This window comes from Strongylocentrotus purpuratus, unplaced genomic scaffold (genome assembly GCF_000002235.5).
Source record: "Strongylocentrotus purpuratus isolate Spur 01 unplaced genomic scaffold, Spur_5.0 spur5_scaffold_4, whole genome shotgun sequence".
Classification (NCBI taxonomy): Eukaryota; Metazoa; Echinodermata; class Echinoidea; order Camarodonta; family Strongylocentrotidae; genus Strongylocentrotus; species Strongylocentrotus purpuratus.
This window is the reverse complement of record NW_022145610.1, coordinates 8,399,490-8,422,969: the sequence shown is the minus strand read 5'-3', so window position 1 is coordinate 8,422,969 and position 23,480 is coordinate 8,399,490. Positions and strand designations below refer to the sequence as shown.

Here is a 23,480-nt window from a genome sequence, read left to right as displayed (position 1 = left end):
GGTGTCTTGCATCTCGTTGAGCAGTTTCATTTCCAATACTCTAAGATCAGCCACGGAGTTATGGTCACCTTAATGCCCTTATTGCTCTAGGTCAGTTAATGTCTTCTTTGCAGCAGAAAGACTTTGAAGTCTTCACCGTTCACTAGTGCAGTTTCAAGATGGCAGCATGTATGTGAATAACCTCTTGGTGCAACGGTTGTAAGTCTTGAATCTTACGGCATCAGGCGGAACATTTCAGGACCAATAAAGTCACTTCCTTTAACCTCCCGAAATCCACAAATTGGCAACCTGACATCACATCTGGAAAATCCGCTTCTCGGTCAGAGTGCATACACAGTACTAGAGTTCTCCTATGTCTTTGCTTCATCCAGCCCCCGCAAGGGACAGTTTCCTGGGGCGTTGACCTCATGACCTGTACTCTGACCTGGACTTCAAAGGTCGTACGTGAAGCAGCAAGGAATCATTGTCCATCATGAGGTCGTAGACGTCGTCGAGTTTCTTCTTGCGGATGTCCTGGCCGTCGATCTCGAGGATCTCGTCGCCGACCTGGAGGAGGCCTGCCAGGATCTTGGCTGGATGGCCGTCACCGAGTCGCGTTACAAAGATACCTGCAGCAAAGATAAAAAAAGGAATAGAGAAAGTTCAATCAAACTGTTAACAAAAACTCTATTCTCCTCTGCAAAATAAACTATCCTGTTAATGAACTAATCTTTATGGGATGGATACATGTGCTCTACAAGAGACAATCAATATCTTCCTCCTCATCTTCCGCACTTTAAGTGTTCTCTCTTTCTTGTAATTTCTGACCTGTAATTTGTCCCTAGATATAAAGTTAGAATTAGGGTTAGGGTTGTAATATGGTTTAAGTTAGGTATACATGCAGTCAGGGTTGGGTCTAGGAATAATTTAGGGGCTTGACGATACCATTAAAGAACGCAACAGATTCACCATAGAACAATCATCTCCAGGGCATCGGTACTTGGTAGCATGATCTCCATAAAATTAAGGGAATTTTTCAGATGCATCAAGGCATTGAAATAATTCTCATTTTTTTCAAATAACTCTCCATTTCCACTTGAATCTTCTGGCATTTTCATCAGCATCTAGTAAGATTTGTATGCTTCTTATTGTGACAAGCCCTCAATTTTAATTCATTTATTAAACTGCCTTATACAATAATGACATCATTGGGAGATAAAACTTAAAAGTACACAAACTCTACGCAAATCAGAATGGATGCTGATCACATAATGTACATTTACACGCAGGTTATGTCAACTGTTGGTTTATGTGACTGACAACATCAAATATAAAATAGAAAGAACCAGATAACATCAACAAGTGCCAATTCAACCTTTCCTGCTTTTAGCAGAAAGAGAGGTCAGTGTTAATGGGGGTATATAGATCTGTATATGGAAGTCTTTTTCTCGCCAAGTTTTGAATCTTGGAGTCGTTGCCAAAACCAAGTTCGCATTTCCCCTGTATTTTATTGAGATCAGGATATCAACAAAAGAGGATTTCCTAACACCTGCAATATCAATCAAGGGTATGTCCCAGTAACAATGAAATGACAAAAAAAAGGAAGAGAATTATTAAAGAAGAAGATAGAAAAGGAATAGAGAGAGAGAGAGAGAGAGAGGGGGGGGGGGGAGGAAGGGGAGAGACGAGACAAAGAGATGTTGAGGAGGCTGGGCGGAGAGAAGTGACAAAGAAAGAAAGAAGAAGAGAAAGAGAAATAGATGTAGAGAAAAATAGATAGTAAGGGATAGAAAAAGGAATAGATAGAGAAATAGATACAGAGAGGAATTAATAGATATAGAAATAGGTAGAGAAATCAAGAGAAGAGAGATACATGTAGAGAGGAGGATGGGAGAAGTGCATGACATACATCATGTGAGAAAGGAGTGAAAGAGAAAGAGAGAGAAATAGAGATAGAGAGAGAGAGAGAGAGGGGGGGCGGAGATGTCGAGGAGGCAGGAAACAGAGAGAGAGAGAGAGAGAAAACATGAGAGAAAAAAGAGTGAAAGAGAGAGAGATGCAAAAAGAAAGAAAAGAGGAGAGAAAGGGGAAGAATAGAGGAAAGGGGAACAGAAAGAGACAGAAAGAGGAGAGAACTAGAGAGAGAGAGAGAGAGAGAGAGAGAGAGAGAAATAGAGATGGGATGCTGAAGCAGAGAGAAAGACAGTAAGAGAGGTTAATATGGATGGATCTACTGATGCAGGACATGTATAAACTCATGCAGCCCTGCCTCACTGCCGAGGAGGAAACATGAATAATTTCCTCTTGTTCACCTACATGTCATCGGCATCTAGCTTCCTTAATCTAACTTCCCACCTCACCGTTTAGGACCCCAATCCAGGGGCCAAAGCTGAATGATACTTTTCTCTAAAAGCTAAGGGATAAAATACTGCAATAACTAAAACCTACATGTAAGAGCTAAAGTATGTCTCTACTGCATAATTAGATAGTAAATGCTACCCCCTGAGACACAAAGTACTTCTTTTAGATGGAAATGAAAATGTAGGAATTAAAGACTGCCTAAAAAGAAGGGTGTTTTCTGGCAAAGGTGACATATGATTTGTTTAGCTTTTACCATTTGGAAGAATAAAATAGTAGCAAAGTCCCATGAAAATAATCGTTCTAGAAATGTCTCATATTTCAAATACATGTATGACTAAAAATAGTATGACTAGAAATAGTTTATTACTTTGGACCTCATTTTTTAAAACCACATGTTTGTATAGTCCCATTTACCGATACCTGTGTTTTTCATTGTTTAGGATTTACAGCAGGGTTCTGTGAATTTGTTTATAACCTGTAATAAACCTTTCAGATAGCCTTTAGACGGTTCCTTTAACATATCAACAGAACCGGTAGTCAACATTATTTTTAATAACTTGAATGATAGGACCATGCAAAGAAGCCTATTTTAGGGGGAGGAAAACTTTGAGAAGTTTACTCTTGTAAAATGATAAACTTAGGTCATCACTTTTCCAGTGTGAAATGTATATGAAACCCCTGCATAACAATCAGTATTTACCGTGAACATACATATGATATTGTTGGAAGGTCTCTTTATCATACTTGTCAATGCCATTTTAAAAGAGTGATGACAGATCAAAAAAAAAGGGGGAAATTAGAGAATATTGACAAAGCCCTGATCTTTGCACCTCTTTTTATCCCGATCAATATGCTTTATTTGTTCCCTTTCAAGTCAATAAGAGAGGGCAACGATATACAATGGTTCATTTAAATGTTGTAACAAGATCTCGAGAAATCAAAATATACACATATATCTACATGTAACTGTACAGATGTATTTTGAAAATGAAGCTAGTGTATGAAAGAAATATATTTCAAATGAAAAGAAGAGCCTTTTGGGCAAATAGTGTACTTTAACTCATAACAAAATTTGAAAAAGATTTGAATTTGGAAAAATGACAAAGACATTACAAGTCTTCACAACTATCTTGTAAATGTAAAGAAGAAATAGTTCTCGATTATTGTATAACACTAACTAAATATTTAAAAGGCTATTCTATCAATTACATATTATGGTAATCAAAGTAATGAAGTTTGCTAGAGCTGTTCACAGCCTAGCAGAAGCCATTAAACTGACAACGAAATAATCAAGGCGACTTTTCAATTTGACTAAAAATTTAAGGCACAAAAGATGTAATTGTCACTCCTCATTAATTATGATTTAGGACCTTTCACCAATGATTTTGCATTTATATACAAGCTGTTGATAATAGAGAGGCCATTCCACTTTAAAAGACGGATCTTAACAGAAGTTGGTGACCTCTTGAAAGAACAATTAAAAGTTAGAGTGACCACAATGCTGAGGTTGATGTAGACAGATGTTGAGGTCAATCCCGTCCCCTTTAATTGCGCTTAAATGGACAAGAGTATCGGATATTACAAAGCAGGAATAGTAATTGTTAACACCTGGTGAGACGGGCTCTAACGATTGTATACTTTTGTCACTTTCGTAAGACATTAACCTGTAGTAAGGGTCAAAGAAATAATTTCCAACCCTTAATTCAGAGAAATCCCCTTTATTTGACTGAAATGGACAGCTTATATATATCAAGCACAAAAGATAACTGTTAACACCTGTTATGGGTCTTCTCTGAAGTTTGTTTGTACTTATATGTATTTGGTCACCGGTGTGTTGGCTCAGTCGGTAGAGCGTCCGCCTCACAACCAGGAGGTCGTGGGTTCGAACCCCGGCTGCGTCATACCAAAAGATGTTAAAAGACGAAAGTTGCTGCTACCTTGTTTGGCGTTCAACAATAAGGGATAGAGCAATGTCGATCTGGCGCTGCTCAGTGGCTGCTGGGCTCACGATCAATTGGGCAAAAAGAATTTCCATTTTCCATTTAACTTAATAAAATTTGGAGTGGACTTTAAAAGATTATTATTATTATTATTATTATTATTATCTAATTTTATATTAAAGACAACTTACCGTTTCCATTACTTGATGTACCCTTGGCAATGTAAAACCCAAATGGTCCGTTGGGTGGCTTGACGAGTTCAATAACCTGGGTACCGTCAGGTTTGATGGCGAGCACACGACCTATCTTGCGGCCGTGGGTCGGTGATGTCACATCGATGTCTGCTGTCGTCCGTTGCGGCCTGGGGTGTCTCCCATTGTGGGGTGTGGTCTCGAGGCCTATCACACTGGCTGATCGCCTAGGAGAGAGAATCAAAATCGACAGTAAGATTTGAATTCTACTGAAATTGGATTTATTTCCCCTTAAATCTCTGCAAATATTGGGCAAAGAATCCACTATAAGATGTATCTTTTAAGACCTTCGTGGAAAAAGTGAGCTTTCAAGAGTTGTAAGTGGCATCTTTTGAAGTTTAAAGGGATAGCTGTTTAAGACCGCAAATGCCTTCAAAGTGCATTGTTATTGGTCTTCTTCTTACTTATGACATTTCTAGTGCCCTTTTAGGACCTAAAATTGCTATGACGGTAATTTTAGACCACAAAACGTGTGAAATTTAGATTAAACACGATCATACCAATTCACCTCCACTTTAAAAAAAGTATGGTGAACGTAATTAATAAAATCAATACACAAGCCGGCTGGTTGAGCGTATAATAACCAACACGAAAAACCAACATTGGCATTGGCTGGAATAAAACGTATAAGGCGGTATCTTGTTTTTCAACGGCTGGTTCAAAATTATCAAATATATCTGTGGGGCCCCACAAATGTTAGAACTAGTTATATTTATGGTTATATTTATGGATATTTCAGCCGTCTCTCAACTGATTTTGATTAAACAAAGACTGTTTAATTATTTATATACTTTAGTCCTGTCCAATTTACTTTCTAAAAACTGACATCATTAATATACCTAATTGTCCCATATATTTGTGTCTGTGTTTGTGTTCTTTTGTAAATCCAATACACAGCAAGATTTTGTGACATTGTTTGAAAATGTCACTGTCCAAACAACTCAAACAACGCAATAGCTAGGTGCCAAAATCACAGTGTGTCTATATAACCCTCGTAACTTCATTCACATATATTAAAATCCACTACATTCTGTTCATGGTCCTGGCCTCTTTTACAGACCCTTACATAAATAAAGATACTTCCTTCTGAACTTTTCATTTTTATTTTGTTTGTTCTAGAGGGAATAAAAAATGATACAACCGCCACCTAAACCCTAAATAAAAACCAGAGATCCATTCCCACAGCACATCCAACTGGACTCTGGATTCAATGGGTGTATCTCATTTAGACTTTGCCATAGTTTTATGAAAGGAAACACCTAAAAAATAGCACAAATTTCATATTTTTGTTGATGCTCACATACGTTTAAAACCTTTGTGCATTTTTAATCATAAAACCCCACCCAAACGAATCAGAATATTTGTTCAAAATATCATAACTGAACAGACAGTTTATAGGTGTTGTCCCACTAATTTTATGTTTTATTTTGTCTGTTGGAGCCAGAAGGGTGTTAACTCATACTTTAACACACAGTTAATACCCTTCTGGCTCTGAACAGACGATATACAGTCAAACATGCTTTAGCAACCACCTGTTTATAAAGACCACCTGTTTATTAAGAACCACCTGTCAATAAAGACTACATTTTTTGTTTCCCTTGAATATGGTTTCTCATCGGAACTTGTACTAAAGGAACCTGTACATAAAGACCACCTGCCTAGAAAGACCATTTTTTGTTTCCATTGAGTGGTCTTTATAGACAGGTTTCACTGTAGTTGTAAAACAAAACAAGCCAGCAATCCCTGATACAGCACATGGTGCAATGAAATGACAGCAAAGGACTTCATGAGCAAACTATCAAACCCACAATCAATCCATCCACTCACATTTTGAGACAAGAAGCCACAACCCCAGGGTAAATATTACCTTTTTTTCTTAGGTCTTTTTGAACTTTCAAAAGAAAAAATAAGATTAAATACTTCAAAATTAATTCCCAGGCTCTTTAGAATATAATCATTATTTCTTGTTTAGTTGTCTGCAGTAAAGTATTTTCTACCGACATCTTAACTGTATTTGATGATAGAAGTTGTTGAAAATTGTAAATGCAGCAATATTGAGAAAAGAGGACTAAATAATGTTGAGCCAGTATTGGGAAACAAAAGATTAAGTAAGCAACCAGGGGACCTACGGCTTTTAGCCTTCTCCAGGGGATTTGGTAATGAGGATTAAAGCCATACCAAAGGGGATGAGCGCATTGATTTGGTATCGAACCCGGGACCTCCCAGTAACGAGACCACTGCTCTACCATTGAGCCATCGCGCCTCCTCATGCCTCATTAACGCTGTGTGTCTAAATGGCACTTAGTCTGACCTCACTAAACTAGCCGTTAGCTATTTCCACCCCTTCCTAAACCAGGGGTACCCCATATACATGTGTTTACATCCTAAAATGATTCATCGATACATGATGATAAAAAGTATTTTGAAATTCCTCCCTGTCCCCTCTCTGCCTGCAATCAACCTTGGACTTGCAGAAGTTCTTCAAACTTGGCAAAGTACGGACTAAGACTCATCTAAGACTCATCAGAGGCCGTTTGGGAGAGTTATGGGGAAGAATTTCTTCAAACTTGGCAAGGTACGGACTAAGACTCATTAGAGGCCTTTTTGGAGAGTTATAGTGATTGATGGTTATCAGTAGCAAAAGCACATGTCAGGGTTTTTACCGGATTCATATCCGGTAAAATATTTCAGAACCCTCAAAGAATTTATCTCATTGAATGGGAAGGAAGTTTTTGATAAACAATCATCATGGACAAAAGTACAAAGCCAAGTTTATTATGGCATATAAATTTATAGAATTTTAACAAATACTATAATGGAACGTACTGTTTTCTATTAAATGACTCAATATTACTTGGGACTTTCAGATTGACAATATGAATGATTGATTAATGATCATTTGATATAAAATGAGAAAATCATGACTAATTCAGTATTTATTCATCAATCCAAGCGAGGCACTTCATCTTTTGAATAATTTTAAAACCAGTCAATCATTCAGAACAGAATTTTGAATCTTACCTTTTTGAGAACACTCCTTCCGTTTCACCATCTTTGTCCTTCTTCTTTAGTAAACCAGTGAGAGACCTCAGTGATGGCGATTTCTTGAGCTGGAAAGGTTTTAAAAAAAAAGTAAATACAGATAATTTAAGTTAATACAGTCAAACCTGCTTTGGCAACCACCTGTGGAGAAAGACCACCTGTCTGTAAATACCATATTTTTCATTTCCCTTGAATATGGTTTCTCATTGTAAGTTGTAACCTGTACTACAGGAAACTGTACATAAAGACCACCTGCCTATAATGACCAAATTTCTTGCCTTGAGTGGTCTTTATATACAGGTTTCACTGTATTTCCAAATAATCAAGTTAATAAGGTGCAAACATGTACCTCCTTTCATTTGGTAGGTATATTCTTGAAAGCACAACAATGCTTGTGTCAGGTGTGCCTAACATGGCAACATATATTGCATAGTCTGTTTAGAGGCAGAAGGATGATGGTTCAGTGCAAGAACATCTCAGCTAACGGCCTTACGGATCTGAACAGACAACGATAAGCAAAAGATATTTAAGACAGAAATAAAACATTATCTCCACCCTCATAATAATTTTTTTCATTTGCAATATATTTGATTCTATGTAGTTTTAAAATTGCTTGTAATATGTGAACAATTCAGCTATTGGCTACAATCATGGTTTGTATTATACCATGAATAAATAAATTCATTACCATACAATTCAGCAAATCACACAAATACAAATACAAATCACTCGGATTGATTCCGACCCCAAAATCATGTATACAGGACACAAGAGACATTACACCTGTCTCCCTATAACATCCATTTAAGAAAGACAAAAGTAATCAAGTACACTTAATATCTAAACACAAACCTCATTTCCATCACAATACAAATGTGTCGTGGCCAAACTGTGCGCTCTTCTTCTCTTCTTATACATGTAAGACATGTTGTAAAAGATGGCCACATTACTTATACCACGCAAAAAGATTCACCCCAAATTAATGGCCATGTCTCGAAAACATTCCAAAAAAGGCAGTGGTATTTTAATCCCATCATTACAATACAATTCCTATGTCTGTGACCCTGCAAGCATAGAGCACAAGGAAATAAAAAGTTCTGTTTGTAGACGGTCTTTGATTAAAACGCGAAGACAATGACGGATCCATGCAGAAAACCAGTCGTCTTCTAACAGTGCTCAAACAGTTTGGAAGCAAATGCCATGTGCTTGCAGTAACACATACATGTTTGTACATACATAACCATATAGTCCCTTTCCAGTTCTTGCTACATTTGAAAATTAACCGAGGTGAGCTTGCGTTCACGGATCTTAAGTCAACATTTACAATTTATTTGATAAATCAGAAAATAATGGACTTTCATCCACTATCGACATGGAATTTTCACACCCATTATTTATTAAAGGGTCAAAATCATGATTTGTAAGTTGCCATAAAACAAGTTTAATATTGATTGAAATATGACAGAGCCAAAGGTTGTTTACTCCCCAAACATCAACTTTAAACTTTAACAGGTTTCAGTTTCTCAAAGCCACATTTTGTTTTCTGTTGACAGCCAGAAGGACCTTAATTAACTCATATACTTTGACACAGAATTAAAGTCCCTTCTGGCACTTAACAGATGTACATAGTATGTACAATTGAGGAACCATTTGAAAGTAAGGTTACATTTCATTAATATTTTATCATAGGCTTGTATGTTGAAGAATGTCCATCTTTCATAAGATACTTCAAAAATAATGTAGAATCTATAGAGCCAAACCTGCTTTAGTGACCACCTGTCTACAAAGACCACATTTTGTGTTTCCCTTGAAAATGGTTTCTCATTGAAACATGTACTACTGCATGTATAGGCACCTGTCTACAAAGACCACCTGCCTATAAAGACCACTTTTCTTGCCTCCCTTGTGTGGTCTTTATAGACAGGTTAAGCAATTTTAAAGCATTTTCACTGCTTGTTATAACTTCTGTTTTACTTTCCAGTCAGGATTATGTAGTTGAATTACTGATTTTTTTTTCTTCACTGAGATATCTCTCATTCCAATAAACATTGAAAGAATCTAGAATTTGTTTATTTACCTATCACTCATTTCATTAATCCATTCTCACACTCATTTATTCACTTTACCCCATTCAACTGTTTAATAATTCATTTAATCATTTATTCATTTTTTCCTTCACTCTCTCCAGATTTCATTTTCTGTATAATATATTTAAATTTTATGGCACTATATATATATATATATATATATATATATATATATATATATATACATATATAGTTACAAGCAGAGTCACCTAAACATGCACATCATAAAACATGATTAGTTTGAAATTCTACCATTAAAAAGTAAAACATGTCGATTTTTTATAACCCTCTCTTTTTCCTGGAAATTTGACAGGCAGGATAAAAGTTAATTAGTATGTCTCTGATTTCCTTCCTAATTTGATGTCATAAATTCACAAACAGAAATTGACAATTTTCTCTTCAAAATGTCCTATCTCACAGTTTTTGGAAAGCCCTTTGTCTGCAACCTCCTCTCTGCAGATTAAGTTTTGTTTAATTATCTATAATCATACTCCAAAAATATCTTTCATTTTGCACCTACCAGCCAGCCTTGCCCAGATTTTGGACAAGATAATTCAGATTTGGCATTAATTCCCTGGAGTACTCAAAGTTGGATCAGTGACTCAATAGGCATGTCTTCATCAAACCGAAGTTGCAAAATATCTGCTATTTCAACAAGCCCGATCTCAAATTAGCCAGCAAATTTGCGTCTTAATCAGCCTGCAGTTGCAATTTGAAGGCGATTTGGTCCAGAAAGGATCCTGAGAAATCTTGTTGTTTCAAAAATAGCCTGCTATATTGGGTAAATATGCACATGTCAGAGAGCTAGTTTGTGATAAGCGTATCGATCTGGTGAAGACGCAATTTCAAGCTTCGGGAAAATATCCAGAGTCTGAAAATAGCGGGTTATTTTGCAACTTTGGTCTGATGAAGACAGGCATAATTTTAATTTTTTTGGCAGAGATAGACAAGTGTGAGAGGGGGGGGGGGGGGGAGTGTCTAATGCATAGTGGGAAATGAGTGCAAAATATTAATGAGAAGCCAAAATTATGTTGTTCCTGTCGCAAGGAATGACGAAGAGTATAATCAAAGATCATAATCTGAGTTTGAGGATTAAAAGATATCACTTAAGATAGCTATATTATATTTTCTTTCATTAATGATTCATATAAGACATGATATCAATTGAATTATGTTTTCTGCTCTGCTATTAATCTAATGACGAGATGTTCCTCTCTTTAAAATACTAGTCCCCACAGTCATCTATCTATACACAATTATACAAAAACATCTAAATAGCTCGTTGTCGATCTATCTATTTGTCTATCTTTCCATCTACCGTTTCTATCTAGTATCTATCTTTTTATCCATCCATCCATCCATCCATCCATCCATCTAATCTAATCCTTTTATCTAGTATCTCTCTTTTTATCCATCCATCCATCCATCCATCCATCCATCCATCTAATCTAATCTTTCTATCTAGTATCTATTTATCCATCTATCTATCCATCTAATTATATATCTATCTATCTATCCATATATCTATCTAGTATCTATATGTAAGTCTATCCTAGTATCTACATACCTAGTGAGATTTCTATCTATCTATTTGACAAGCTCTTGATTTAAATTATATTTCAGCTATATATCTACTTATTATATCTATCTATCCAACATTTTCAAAATATCTTTTTCGATCTATCTACCTATATGTTCTTAATCCTATCTGATCATTGTATCTATTTCAACTATGGCATTTTCCGAGAAACTTGTGAATGCGTATTTATTCTGTGCACTTTTCCTCCATCTTCTCTTTTGATTCATAGCGCTTAAAGACTTCGGTGGTAAGAGCTTTATAAGCACCGTTTTTATTAGTATTTATTATTATCAAGATCATACTGTGCATCGTATTATACCTTCAACTCACATTGAACCCTTGCGTAAAGATCATGACTCAAATACTTTCATCATCACAGGGGGATCTCAATCTCTTCAAGCTGATGCAGACAGTATTTTAGGCACGTACAACGCAAGTGTCGTTCTACCCGCACAGGTGTCGCAGAAGACGCAACAAAGGTTTACAATTAGCCCTGTTACAAGTTGTACTATTACACATATCCTCTCACAGCGCCCCGCCCGAACCACAAATTATGTATTTTTTTATTGCTGACCCTATTATTCATAAGCGGAATTCTGGAAAACGAATAACTAAGTGGCTATACAGACATGTATTTTGTTTTGTCTTGTGATGACGGACGTGTAGAAAGGACAAACCATCGGCTACCCACCGGTGCATATTTTTTTTTACACAACTGTTTAGCCAGTTCAGTCAAATATACTGTGCAAATGACTAGAGACAGAGTCTAATTTAACATTACCCTTAGCAGTATTTTTGGATTGCTGGATCTGTATACATGTGTACATACTCGTTATATCTTTGTTTCTCGTTAAATCTATCCTCTTCTTTTTCGTTATGTATTTCTCTGTTTCTCCTTCAATCTATCCTCTTCTCTTTTTTCATGTATTTCTTTAGTTTCCTTCAATCTATCCTTTTCTCCTCTGTTATGTATTTCTTTGTTTTTCCTTCAATCTATCCTCAAGTTCTCCTTCAATGTGTATTTTTTTTTGTTCTCCTTTATTCTATTCTCTCCTCTTTCGTTTTATGTATTTCTTTGTTTCTCCTTCAATCTATCATTTACTCCTTAGTCATCTATTCCTTTGTTTTTCCTTCAATCTATCTTTTTCTCCTTCTTTATGTATTTCTTTGTTTTTCCTTAGTCTATACCTGAATCTATAATCCTCTTAGCTGTTCTGTTAAAGTGTATTTCTATGTTCTTCCTTTGACTTATCCTCTTCTCTTTCCTTGTTTTCCCTTTTCTATCATTTTCCCTTCCCTAGATGTATTACATGTACTATAGTTTGCTGACGACTTAGACTCTTTTACCAGAGCACTTCTAGGAATTTTTTCATGAAAATGGCTAAATAGTGTTAAAAAAAAATATGTGCCCACAAGATGGCCATAAGGGCTTTGAATTATCAATGGCAGTAAGGCCTTCTTGCAGGGGATATGACAAGTTTCGTGTTATACATGATCAAGCTATATGTACATGTACACACACTCATCTGTTCAGAGCCACAAGGGCATTATAACTCTGTGTTGAAGTCTACGAGTTAACATCCTTATGGTTCTCAATAGATGAAATGGAATGTTTGCCACCGACTCTTTATGTAACATACAGTAGGAAACAAACATTTGTGACACAAAGGTGATGACCCCTAAAAACACCAATTAATAAGCAAAAACATTATTTACGGGAAAGATAACAAAATAGCAATATATATGAGAATAGATAAATATATATATAAATTTGTATTATTATCATTACCAGTATTATAATTATAAATATATGTATATGAACATACTTAGAATATGAAAAGGGGCATATAAACTAGAAAATAAAAATTATCAATAAAGACAAATAAATTATTGAATAAAATTAAATAGAAGAATGAATATATCAAAACACATAAGAAAATGTGGTGATACAAAGACCCCTCCCAATTGTTTAATTTTTAATATGCATCCTAGATGAAAATTGTTTGAGGACTTCCCACCATACAGCAAATTATAATCAAATATACATACAGTATTTTATATTCATGGTACCCCTTCCAGTTCCATTATTCAGTTAAAGTTTTGCAAATCAACTATTGAAACATTCCCAATCCCCATTAGATTTACTGAGGATTGGTAGAGGTTCTTCTCAAAGCTACAAAGATGAGTAACATGCTTAAATCCAATTACGCCTAGGTAAATGTAGCCCTGAAAAGCTTGGGAAAATCAGTCTAAATTGAGTTAAGCTCAGTGACATTGATGTTGTCATCAGAAATCAGGATTTACAGGCAAGAATCCAAGACTGACTTGCATTTCTAAAAAAAAGAACATTTTTTTTTAATTGGGGGGGGGGGGGGGATATTCATTTTCTTTGCATGATTCAAGTTGTATTATTTCAATATTTCACTTTTTCGGTTAAAGATCAAATAGATAACATTCAAACATAATTTGATGGATATAAAATAATGGATTTGTCTGTTCTGCACCAGAACGAGGGCGTTAACTCTGTGAAAAAAAGTAAATATGTAAATTTAATGAGTTAACACAATTCAGGCTCCAAACAGATGCATTGTTAAAGTAACATTAACTGTACTCTTTTCATCTATGAGATAAACAGTCATGATAGTCACACTTCTATTTTTTTTTGAGAAAAAGAAATCCACATTTTAACCCTTTATATGCTTCGGTCGATGGATGAAAACAAACAATGGGCTACCACAGTAGACTTTTGTCACACATACAATGTCTTAGTAAAATTAACTCCAAAACAATATGGCAGTCTTGGATTTCAATTCGTTGGAAGATTTTCTATAAATATATATATAATTCTTTGAATCCACCTCACTGTTTTTGTCATATTATGTTGATTGGTAAGGTGAAACTTCTTGATTTTATTACTTTTTAAAATTAAATTTAAAAAAAGGCTACATACCTTTGGTTTTTCCAGTGAGTAACTGTCCTTATTCGATGAGAGTTTATCCAAGCTGAGGGCCCTCCGGAGCTTCTTTTTCGTCTTCTCCACTTTTTCTGATATCGACGTCCTGGAGAGGATGGAGAGCTGGGAACCGGAAAGCTTCTTGTAACTGTCATAGTCACTAAAGATAAAAAAAGAAAAAGGAAAATAAGAATTTTGATTAGGAAAAGATAGAAAATTGAAAAGAAATTTTGAATTCTAATTGATACAGATTGAGACAATCTGGCTAATATTAATATTCAATCAGGATTGGTTATCATTCAGTAAAGAGGGATGTTTGGACCTGAAAAATTGAAATATATTTACAAAAACCTGCTGAAAATCACATACATAGAAAAGCACATGGATATACACATATGGGACTATTTGTTCTATTTCTGAGGACTGTCAGCTTCACTTTCTCATCTTTCTTTGTTATAAGTCAGCTTTCATATATCTTTTATCAAGATCAGTTGATTGAAATCCTCATTGAGTATCAGTCTTGAGTTTCAATGTGAGTTCTGTACCATTCTATGAAGTTGATTTCTTGTAATCCGCGCAACTAAACTAAAATATACTGTTGTCAGCCAGAACATGAAAAAGTTTAATGGCTTCAATTCATGGAGCTTAGGATGCTATTGACGTCAATAAGAAATTTATCAAATTAGATTTTTTGCTCCTAGGAAATTAACACTACCTCCCTGTCAAATCAGGGAGCTCCATAATAAAGCATTTATAAAAATAGTTTCATATACAGCTGTACTCTAAAATCCTTATCAATTATCAGCATACCGGTAGTTATTTTGGAAGTTACCCCTGCTTTTCATTCCTATTAGCATCCCATTGTTTTAATTTGAGAATTTTCATCTTAAATGTACCAATCACCAGGAAATATAATTTGTGTATCGGTAGAATTTATAAAATCAACCTCAAAAACTGTACCTGGCATCTTAAAGGTAAACAATTATAGGAGTATGAAGAAAATAAAGGATAACCTTAAACCCCAGGTACAGCTAGGGCTCACACCGAACGGAGCACTGTTCTATGTGAGAGCTGTTATGCATGTGTGAGGTAACTAGCCTACTTAACAATATGTATTACTGTTCCCTGAGAATATATTTACAAGCGGTGGTGGTTATTTTACCCGATTGCTAAGAAAGTATAAATACTTGTAAGTAAGCAAACAGACAGTCGACGGCTTTAGGTCCTCTCCGAGGGACCTGGTAATGAGGATTAATGCCTCAATACCAAAGGGCACTAGCGCATCGCCTTGGTTTCGAACCCGGTGCACCGGATTACGAAACCACTGCTCTACCAACTGAGCTATCGCGCCTCTCTTTTAAATTGCAATATCTCTTTGTAGAACTAAATATTTGAGGCACATAATTTGAATACCAGTACATTATAGTGACATGGAACCCTTTACATCAACAACTAAACAGGTTTTGCTGGTTGATACACTTTCAGTTTCAGTCTTCAGTTTGATTGTGAATTCTGTAGGATTCTGTGACTTTGAATTCTCATCATCACAACTCAAGGCTATCCCGACAAAACTGAAATTTACTGAAGATGGCATGAACACAATAAAATTCATGGAACTGAAAGGATGTTATGACGTCAATAGGAAATTTATCAAATAAGACTTTCGCTCGTAGGAAATTAACACTACCTTGCAAAATAGGCAACATATTCAGTCACTCCAAGGGGTGCCTAATCAAAACACTAGAGAAGCAATTTCCGTATGATATAGCTTTTTTTTTAGGTTATCAAATTATGTGACAGGAAAAACAGCACAAGAGTATGCACATCCTGTGGATGATTGTTTCCAGAAATGCTATTTTAAAAAAATACCTTCAACCGTAAACTTTGACTACATGGGTATAGCATATTCAGTGTATGCATGCATCAAATTATTAGAGCAAAACTTGAAATGTTAGAGTATAACTTCTTTAAATTTCTTCTTTAATTTCAAAATTAAAAAAATTAGACAAATTTGTTATTAATAACTTCTTTATTAATTATATCCTTTTATTACAAAATCATCTCATTAGAAATATTGAACAAAATTTTTATTTACAAGTTTTCTACATCAGTCCTTTATCTTTTAATCTGTATGCATGAGCCCTATATAAACAAACTTAAATCTTGGGGGTCCAGACTTAGATTTTGGGCGCCCATATGTCCCAGGCGCCTGTTAATAGTGTCAAGCCCTGCCTATAGGCCATTTTCATAATATGTTGCTAGGTAGGACAAGCCATAATGTTGTCCTAACTAGCAACGATTAATGTATGCAATTTGCATTCTGTCTATTGGTTTACAATTATTTGTTACAGGTGAATGAAAGAATTTGTAACAAGACTCTTTACAAAGACATATGCACTAAATTTGACTACATCACAAAAAATGGTCTATTAGCAATCCTATTGTTTTCATTTGACCTTCCCTACTCATGCGGGGGATGTTGTGCTTTTTGAAGAGTATTGATTTTAATTGATTTTGTCACCCCTACCAATGTGTAAAATCTTCTGTCATCGTCATGTCTTCTTTGTTTACAATTTGTGTCTTGGAGACTGGGTTGTCACCATAATATTTGATTGAAGTATTGGTGATACTTGATTTGTCAGTAATGTTATCACATTAATAATTTGACTAAATGTATCCATTAATTAGCAAAAATAAAAATGAGTGTATAGTTACAGGTGAATGCAACTAAAGTTAATTAACATCTAAAATTATTAAGATGTTTTTCAATATGTGTTTCAAGATGTTTTTCCTTGATTTAGCATTTTGCTAGTTTTTGTTCATTTACCATTTTTTTCCTTCTATGCATATTAATGTATACGGATTTCAAATATTAGAATGTCTACATTTCTTTGGTAATACTGTCTACATTTCTTTGGTAATAATGTTTATGGCGCAATACAATAATCAAAATACAATATGCTATATCATATACATTAAAACTTGCAATTCTTATCCCCTATTCAATGATGTTTAACTTCTCATAATTCATCTTTTATGATTTGAAACTTTATTTTCTCACTGTCACTCTCTTCAAGTCCCACCCATAATGTTCCATGTATCCCTCTTCTTGCCTTGTTCTTATTCCAATACCCCCTCTCTCTCTCTCTTTCTTGCCACTCCATCCCTCTACCCTTCCAATCCAGTCCAATTCAATACCACAAATTAAAGATCAAATAGATTATTCAGATCCAAAAGCAGTGGTCTCAAAAGTTCAAACGACCCCTGTACGTTTCATAGAACGCTCTCCTTGAGACCTGACTCAACGCAGGAGATCAGAGACAAGAGAAATATGATACAACTCATCTCTTAATTGATATTGGAATCTTCCCCCATTCAGACTAGCAGAATACAGTGTACAGATGAATTAAAAAATGTATATCTTATACCATAATATTTTTCACATCTCAACATCATATAATCCTACAGTAAAACGGAGGCGTAATTAATAGTCGGAGAAGCTGACTTCCCTCAAAAACTAGATTCTTTCTAATATGTTCCATTCTATCAAAGTGTATACAGGTGTATGATAGGACTCATTTTACAATATTCTTTTTTTTTGTTTCCACGATTAAAAAAGAAAGAGATTTCCACTGTTGTGAATGCTTCAAATGTCTTGATTCTTCTACGATAAGCCCTCAACAAAGGTCTTGAAGAAATCATCCCAACAAGCTGATGTTGACAGGAAATAGAAGATATGGTCTTGGAGACGCAAAGTCCGTCGGTCAAGAACCAACAACAAACTTACAATAATATTCTGCATGTATCACTATATCATCTTAGGATCGAGAGAGTCATCAAAAAGAGAAGTGCATCAACTCCTAAGCCCTCTCAGAGCTCAGACTCAGACTCAGACTCAATGTTACACCCATTACCAAAATAGGGTTTGAGCCCTGCAATTCTCACATTAAGATTCTTTTTGCATTTAATGATTAGATATCATGTTTCTTGACTGACAGAAAGACAGACATGTACACAGTATTACTTTATATTAAACTGTAAAACTAAAATATAATAAAAACAACTTGGTATACTGGCTTCCAGATAGAGTATGAAAGTAGAACATTGTAGCACCTCATATTCTTTTAATTTATTTTCAGAGGCAAGGTAAAAACTAGTTGACTACAGTTTTGTGAGTGTGAGGATTTCTGTCATATCCATACAAAAATGGACCAAAAAATGAAAATGGTAGCTGCACATTTCTAAATTGAAAAAGAATAAAAATCACTACGGTAAATTGAAAGTAATGAAATATGAGAAGTGGCTATTTTTTACCTAAAATCTCAATTTTTTCCCCCTCAAATGTCCCCTGAAGATGAAACATTTTTATGACCAAACCTTAAATTGACAGAGCTAAATCTAGACAAGCCTGACAGCTTTTGAACATATGTGATGACAATGTTTCAAGTTGATTTACGAGAACAGAAATTGCAAACTCACTTTACATATCACTTCTCACTATGGGCCTCAAGATATGAATGAATGAACATTTAGAAGATCAAATTTTCATAGGGAGAGAGAGAGAGAGAAAAGAAAGGAAAGAAATAGAAGGGATGATGTTGAAAGGCAGCACCATGAAAAGAAATCCATGGAGCGAAAAGACACAAAAGGCCTGTCTTCATCAGCCCGCAGTTGCAATTAGCAGGATATTTGGTTGAGAAAATATCCTGAGAAATCTTGGTCTTGTTTCCAAAATATCCTGCTATTTGGGAAAAAGCGGGCTAATATTTGCGCCCGTGCAAGCTAGTTTGTGATTGAGCGTATCTGTCCGGTGTACGCGATTTCGAGCTTTGGAATAATATCGATAGCGGGTTATTTGACAAACTTGATGTGGTAGAGCCAGGCCTAGAGTTTTTTTCCTTTCCAGCCTTCACTAGATAGGGCCCATCATTTATTATCCCTATAAAATATACACCTATAAGGTCTATGCATTAGCATGGGTAAATACAGTCAAACCTGTCTATTAAGGCCACCAAAGAGAAACAGAAAAACAGTGGCCACTATACACAGGTGGCCTTTCTAGACAGGTTCTACTATGCACATATTTCTTTCTTGAAGGAGACAAAAGACATGGCCACTATACACAGGTGGTATTTATAGAGAGGTGGCCACTAAGACAGGTTTAACTGTACCTGAAACTCTAAACCAACTCTACACCAGCACCAATATAAAAAAAACTTCAGATTCTGTCAATAACAATTAATAGCAGTAGTAGTTTAAAATAATTAGCTGATGTCATACATCATTCGTTGAAAACCAGAAGGGCGTTTACTCTATGTATGCATACATTGTATGTACATGTGTATCAGGTAAACACCCTTTTGGCGCTAAGAGTAAGAAGACAATATTGGATATAACGGTTGGCACTGAGACGGAATGATGGATGGGCCCAACTCTAAACTACTTGCCATCACATAGATATACTCCCTTAGAGGTTATTAAAAGAGGAAACGAGCTTGTAAGTAAAATTCTTATAAGATTTTAATACGATATTTGATGAGAGCGTGAAGGACATTAATCCATTTAATAGATGGTTAACGCCCTTCTGGCTCTCAACAGTTGATGCAATCATACCATTCTGGCACCCAACACTGCCAACAGAAGAAATCCTTCTCAAAATGCACGCTCAGCTTGAACTTGAAGAAAATCCTTCGTAAAAGTTCCATGGTTCCGTGTGCTAGCTAGCCTCGAAGTACAACAAAAATTCCAAAATCCAAACTTGATCTGAAAATGCTGCAAAACTTTCAGGAAAACATGCTCAAACTTTTTGAGCGATCACAGCATCAGTTTGGCATTTCAACAACCAGCATAATCTCCACAGTCACTTGTTTTTATGCCACAAAATCACAGGTAGAAATCTTCATCAGAAGTATATAATTTTTCCCTCAATATTCTAGATATCAAATGAATCCAAGATCTCATCTATAAAGCAATTTTCCTTGCTGAAACAAACAGCTAAATCTGATCGCAGAGTTAGTGGATATCATAGCTGCTACTCATACCGGGTCTAAAGTTGTCAATTTGGAGCAAAGGAAGGTTACGAATGATGACGGCTTTTCAGAAAAAGTGAAAAATGTGATGCATCTTCAAAACCTTTCCACTTTTAGCTCATATCATGACATGTAATCTTGATCAAGCCATGGTTAGTCAGATGTGATGTTTTCCAAAAGTTTCTCCAGATCTTATGCTCTCTCTCTCTCTCTCCCTTTCCCTCTCCATCCAACCTTCTCTTTCTTTCTCCCTCCATCTATGCCCCTATCTCTCTCTCCCTCTCACAATCTTTCTATCTATCTATACATAGCTTTTCCTCTCTTTCCCTCCTCCATCTCTCCTCTCTTTTCCATCTCCCCTCTCTCTTCCTCTCTCACTCACTTTCTCTCTCCTTCTCCTTCTCTCTCTCCCTCTCTCTCTCTGGTTTAACACACACCTCTTCCTCTCTCACTCACTTTCTCTCTCCTTCTCCTTCTCTCTCTCTCTCTATCTCCCTCTCTCTGGTTTAACACACACCTCTTCCTCTCTCACTCACTTTCTCTCTCCTTCTCCTTCTCTCTCTCTCTCTCTCTCTCTGATTTAACACACACCTCTTCCTCTCTCACTCACTTTCTCTCTCCTTCTCTCTCTCTCTCTCTCTCTCTCTGATTTAACACACGCCTCTTCCTCTCTCACTCACTTTCACTCTCTCCCTCCACTCTGGTTCCAAGTTTGTGTCATAACTGCAATATGGCAAGGCCGCTTGGCTCAAATCCAGAATCAGCAGATATTAACATGTCCAGAGAAAACCAGAGAAATAGAGAAAAATTGTATTTTGGGAGACAGCTAAGGGCACATGGTTAAGATCCTCAAAAGATAACATCAAAGTCCTGTTTGCCCGAACAAAGAAATTTGAAGGATGTGCAACATCTTCCACCTTAGTCAGTGGAAATTATTTCCATACCTATTGTTCTAAAAAGAAGTATGACTTCAATTAGGCCCCATATTATTATTCATTACCGGTAATCACAAATTTTGTGTGGATGATAAAATTTCTCACAACCAGGGAATAATGTGGTATACATTATGTATCAGTTAAAATCAGAGCATGAGAATAAACATGTGATTATGCCTGCATGCATGTATGTATGGCTCTACGGGTCTGCTCACAAGTTGTTTTTACGGTGTAATTCGGTACTGAAACTTGCAATATCTCTTTACAAAAGTAGGAATATCGTGGTATACTACTTCATCAACTTGTCTTTCAATCAAAAGGTCAATGATTCAAATCTATGCGTATACATATGCCCCAAGACAAGGCATTTATCTATAGTTGCCTCTCTCCACCCAGGGACCTAGTTCCTGACAATATTTATTCTTTGAAATAATGAGTAGCTAAAGCTAGGGTAAAGAAAAATATCCAAACCCTTTGAAAGTGCATTGGGACATTAATATTATGCAAAATATGCGGTATATACAAGAACAGTTTATTTTTTTATTATTATCATTATTATTATCAATATCTGAAGGAGCTGAAATATCAAATATATAAAACTGACATCAAATTCTAAACATACAATGCCAAAAATCTTTTTGGTGCTTGGTCCCATTCATATCACTCAGCAGACGATTCAAGCCTAAATGTTCACAATAATCTCCTTTTTAATTACTTCCAAGCCGTACCGATATCTCACTACTTCCACCAGCAAACAGTCATTAATTCATCCCTGTCTAGGCCGGAATACCTGAGGCCTTCCTGAAAATATAGCATTTCTCATCATTTTCCTCTTCCGAGCATGAAATGAGAACCAAATGTTTCCTAAATTTCTCCTGACTCATGTGATAATGTCACATGATTTTCCTGATGGCAGCTGTCAATCAATCCAGGGGGGAGTTTCACAAAGGTCCTAAAAGTTGAACTTAACAATTATGGAAAGCCGTTAGCATCTTTAAAAATAAAAATATTTTGTAAAAGTTATTTTAAAAGGCATAAAATGTTGATTCAAATTATTCATATTTGCTATTATCAAGGAGATTTCATGTTCTTGATGTGGAATTTATGAAAAGTCTAAAATACTTGAATTTTTGCTTTTGAATATATTTTATTTTAAGGCTACAAATGACTCTCCATTATGTTTAAGTCCAACTTAGAGTTAACTTTGACTTAGGTAGTTTGTGAAACACCCCCCTGAACTCTTTAGGAGAAACGGAGGCCTTTTCGATTAGCAAGGCTGCACATACTTCACAGAAATCAAGTCTCTGTAATCCCAATACTTTATTGTAATGCCTAGAAGGATTTAATGTTCTGATACTATGAGAGCTCATTAAAATATTTTCCACAGTTTGGGCTATTTTGCCTTCTAACAGTAATCATCCTGATTAGATGTATGAATTGCAATTTTATTATTTATAAATCAAAACGGCTGATGTATAATTTTAGCACAGAGCAGGAAAATGAGAATTTTTAAAAAGTAAATTCATATTTATTAATTTTTTATTCAGAAAAATACCAGAGTTTCATCTACCATGCAGGCCTGTATCTACAGTGTACATTTATGTAATACCTTTTTTCAATGGCTTCATTGAGGAGGAGGGGGGGGGGGGGTGCGCATATGAGATTGGAAAAGTGCAAAACCACAACCATAATCAGAACGCAGAAATGACATGAAAATGGTGTTTATTTTTAATATCCCTGTGTTTTCCTTTGAACAGATGTAACAGATTATTACTCGCAGTGATTTCTGTATAGATTTTGTGATTTTGAACTCTGATTTAGTTTACACGACCAAGCATCATTTAGGTGTTGATGGTATGAGAAGGGATAGTGGTTCACTGTTACATCTGATTGCTACGTTGCAAATAATTGAATGAACTATTAATTGGGTCTTATCTCCTTTCTCGTGTCAAAAGGCATAAAAATGAAGACTAGAATGTCTAAGAACTCTAAAAGGTGAAAAGAATAACAGGAACCACAAGCAATTTAGCTCTGGTAAAATAAAAGATCGAATCGAGAGAGACATCTTAGAAGAAAATTCAAGAAGTTATACTTTGAAGAGAAAAATAGCCTGTGTGAACAAAAAGGTGACTTACATATTTCTCTCTCTCTCTCTCTCTCTCTCTCTCTCTCTCTCTCTATATATATATGTACATGATATTTTGTTAGAGAAAGTAAATACTGAAGATCATAATTAGTTTTACCATATACCAACTTGCTGCAATATTTCATTGAAATGTTATCATTATTTTCATTCAATTTGTGAACATTGCATTTTATTTCAC

The 23,480-nt window shown here is 35.6% G+C and overlaps 1 protein-coding gene across 1 annotated transcript in view; it reads right to left on the bottom strand.

The window, feature by feature from the left end:
- Nucleotides 1–353: 353 nt before the first annotated feature.
- Nucleotides 354–23,480, bottom strand: part of LOC100888467 — a 68,572-nt gene continuing 45,445 nt past the window's right edge. Inside the window, exons 7-10 of the mRNA XM_030997842.1 lie at nucleotides 14,190–14,352; nucleotides 7,553–7,641; nucleotides 4,472–4,698; nucleotides 354–608 (exon numbers count right to left, since the gene is read on the bottom strand). Coding sequence (XP_030853702.1) covers nucleotides 406–608; nucleotides 4,472–4,698; nucleotides 7,553–7,641; nucleotides 14,190–14,352 — 682 coding nt within the window. The 3' untranslated portion in view covers nucleotides 354–405. The remainder of the gene's footprint in view (nucleotides 609–4,471; nucleotides 4,699–7,552; nucleotides 7,642–14,189; nucleotides 14,353–23,480) is intronic.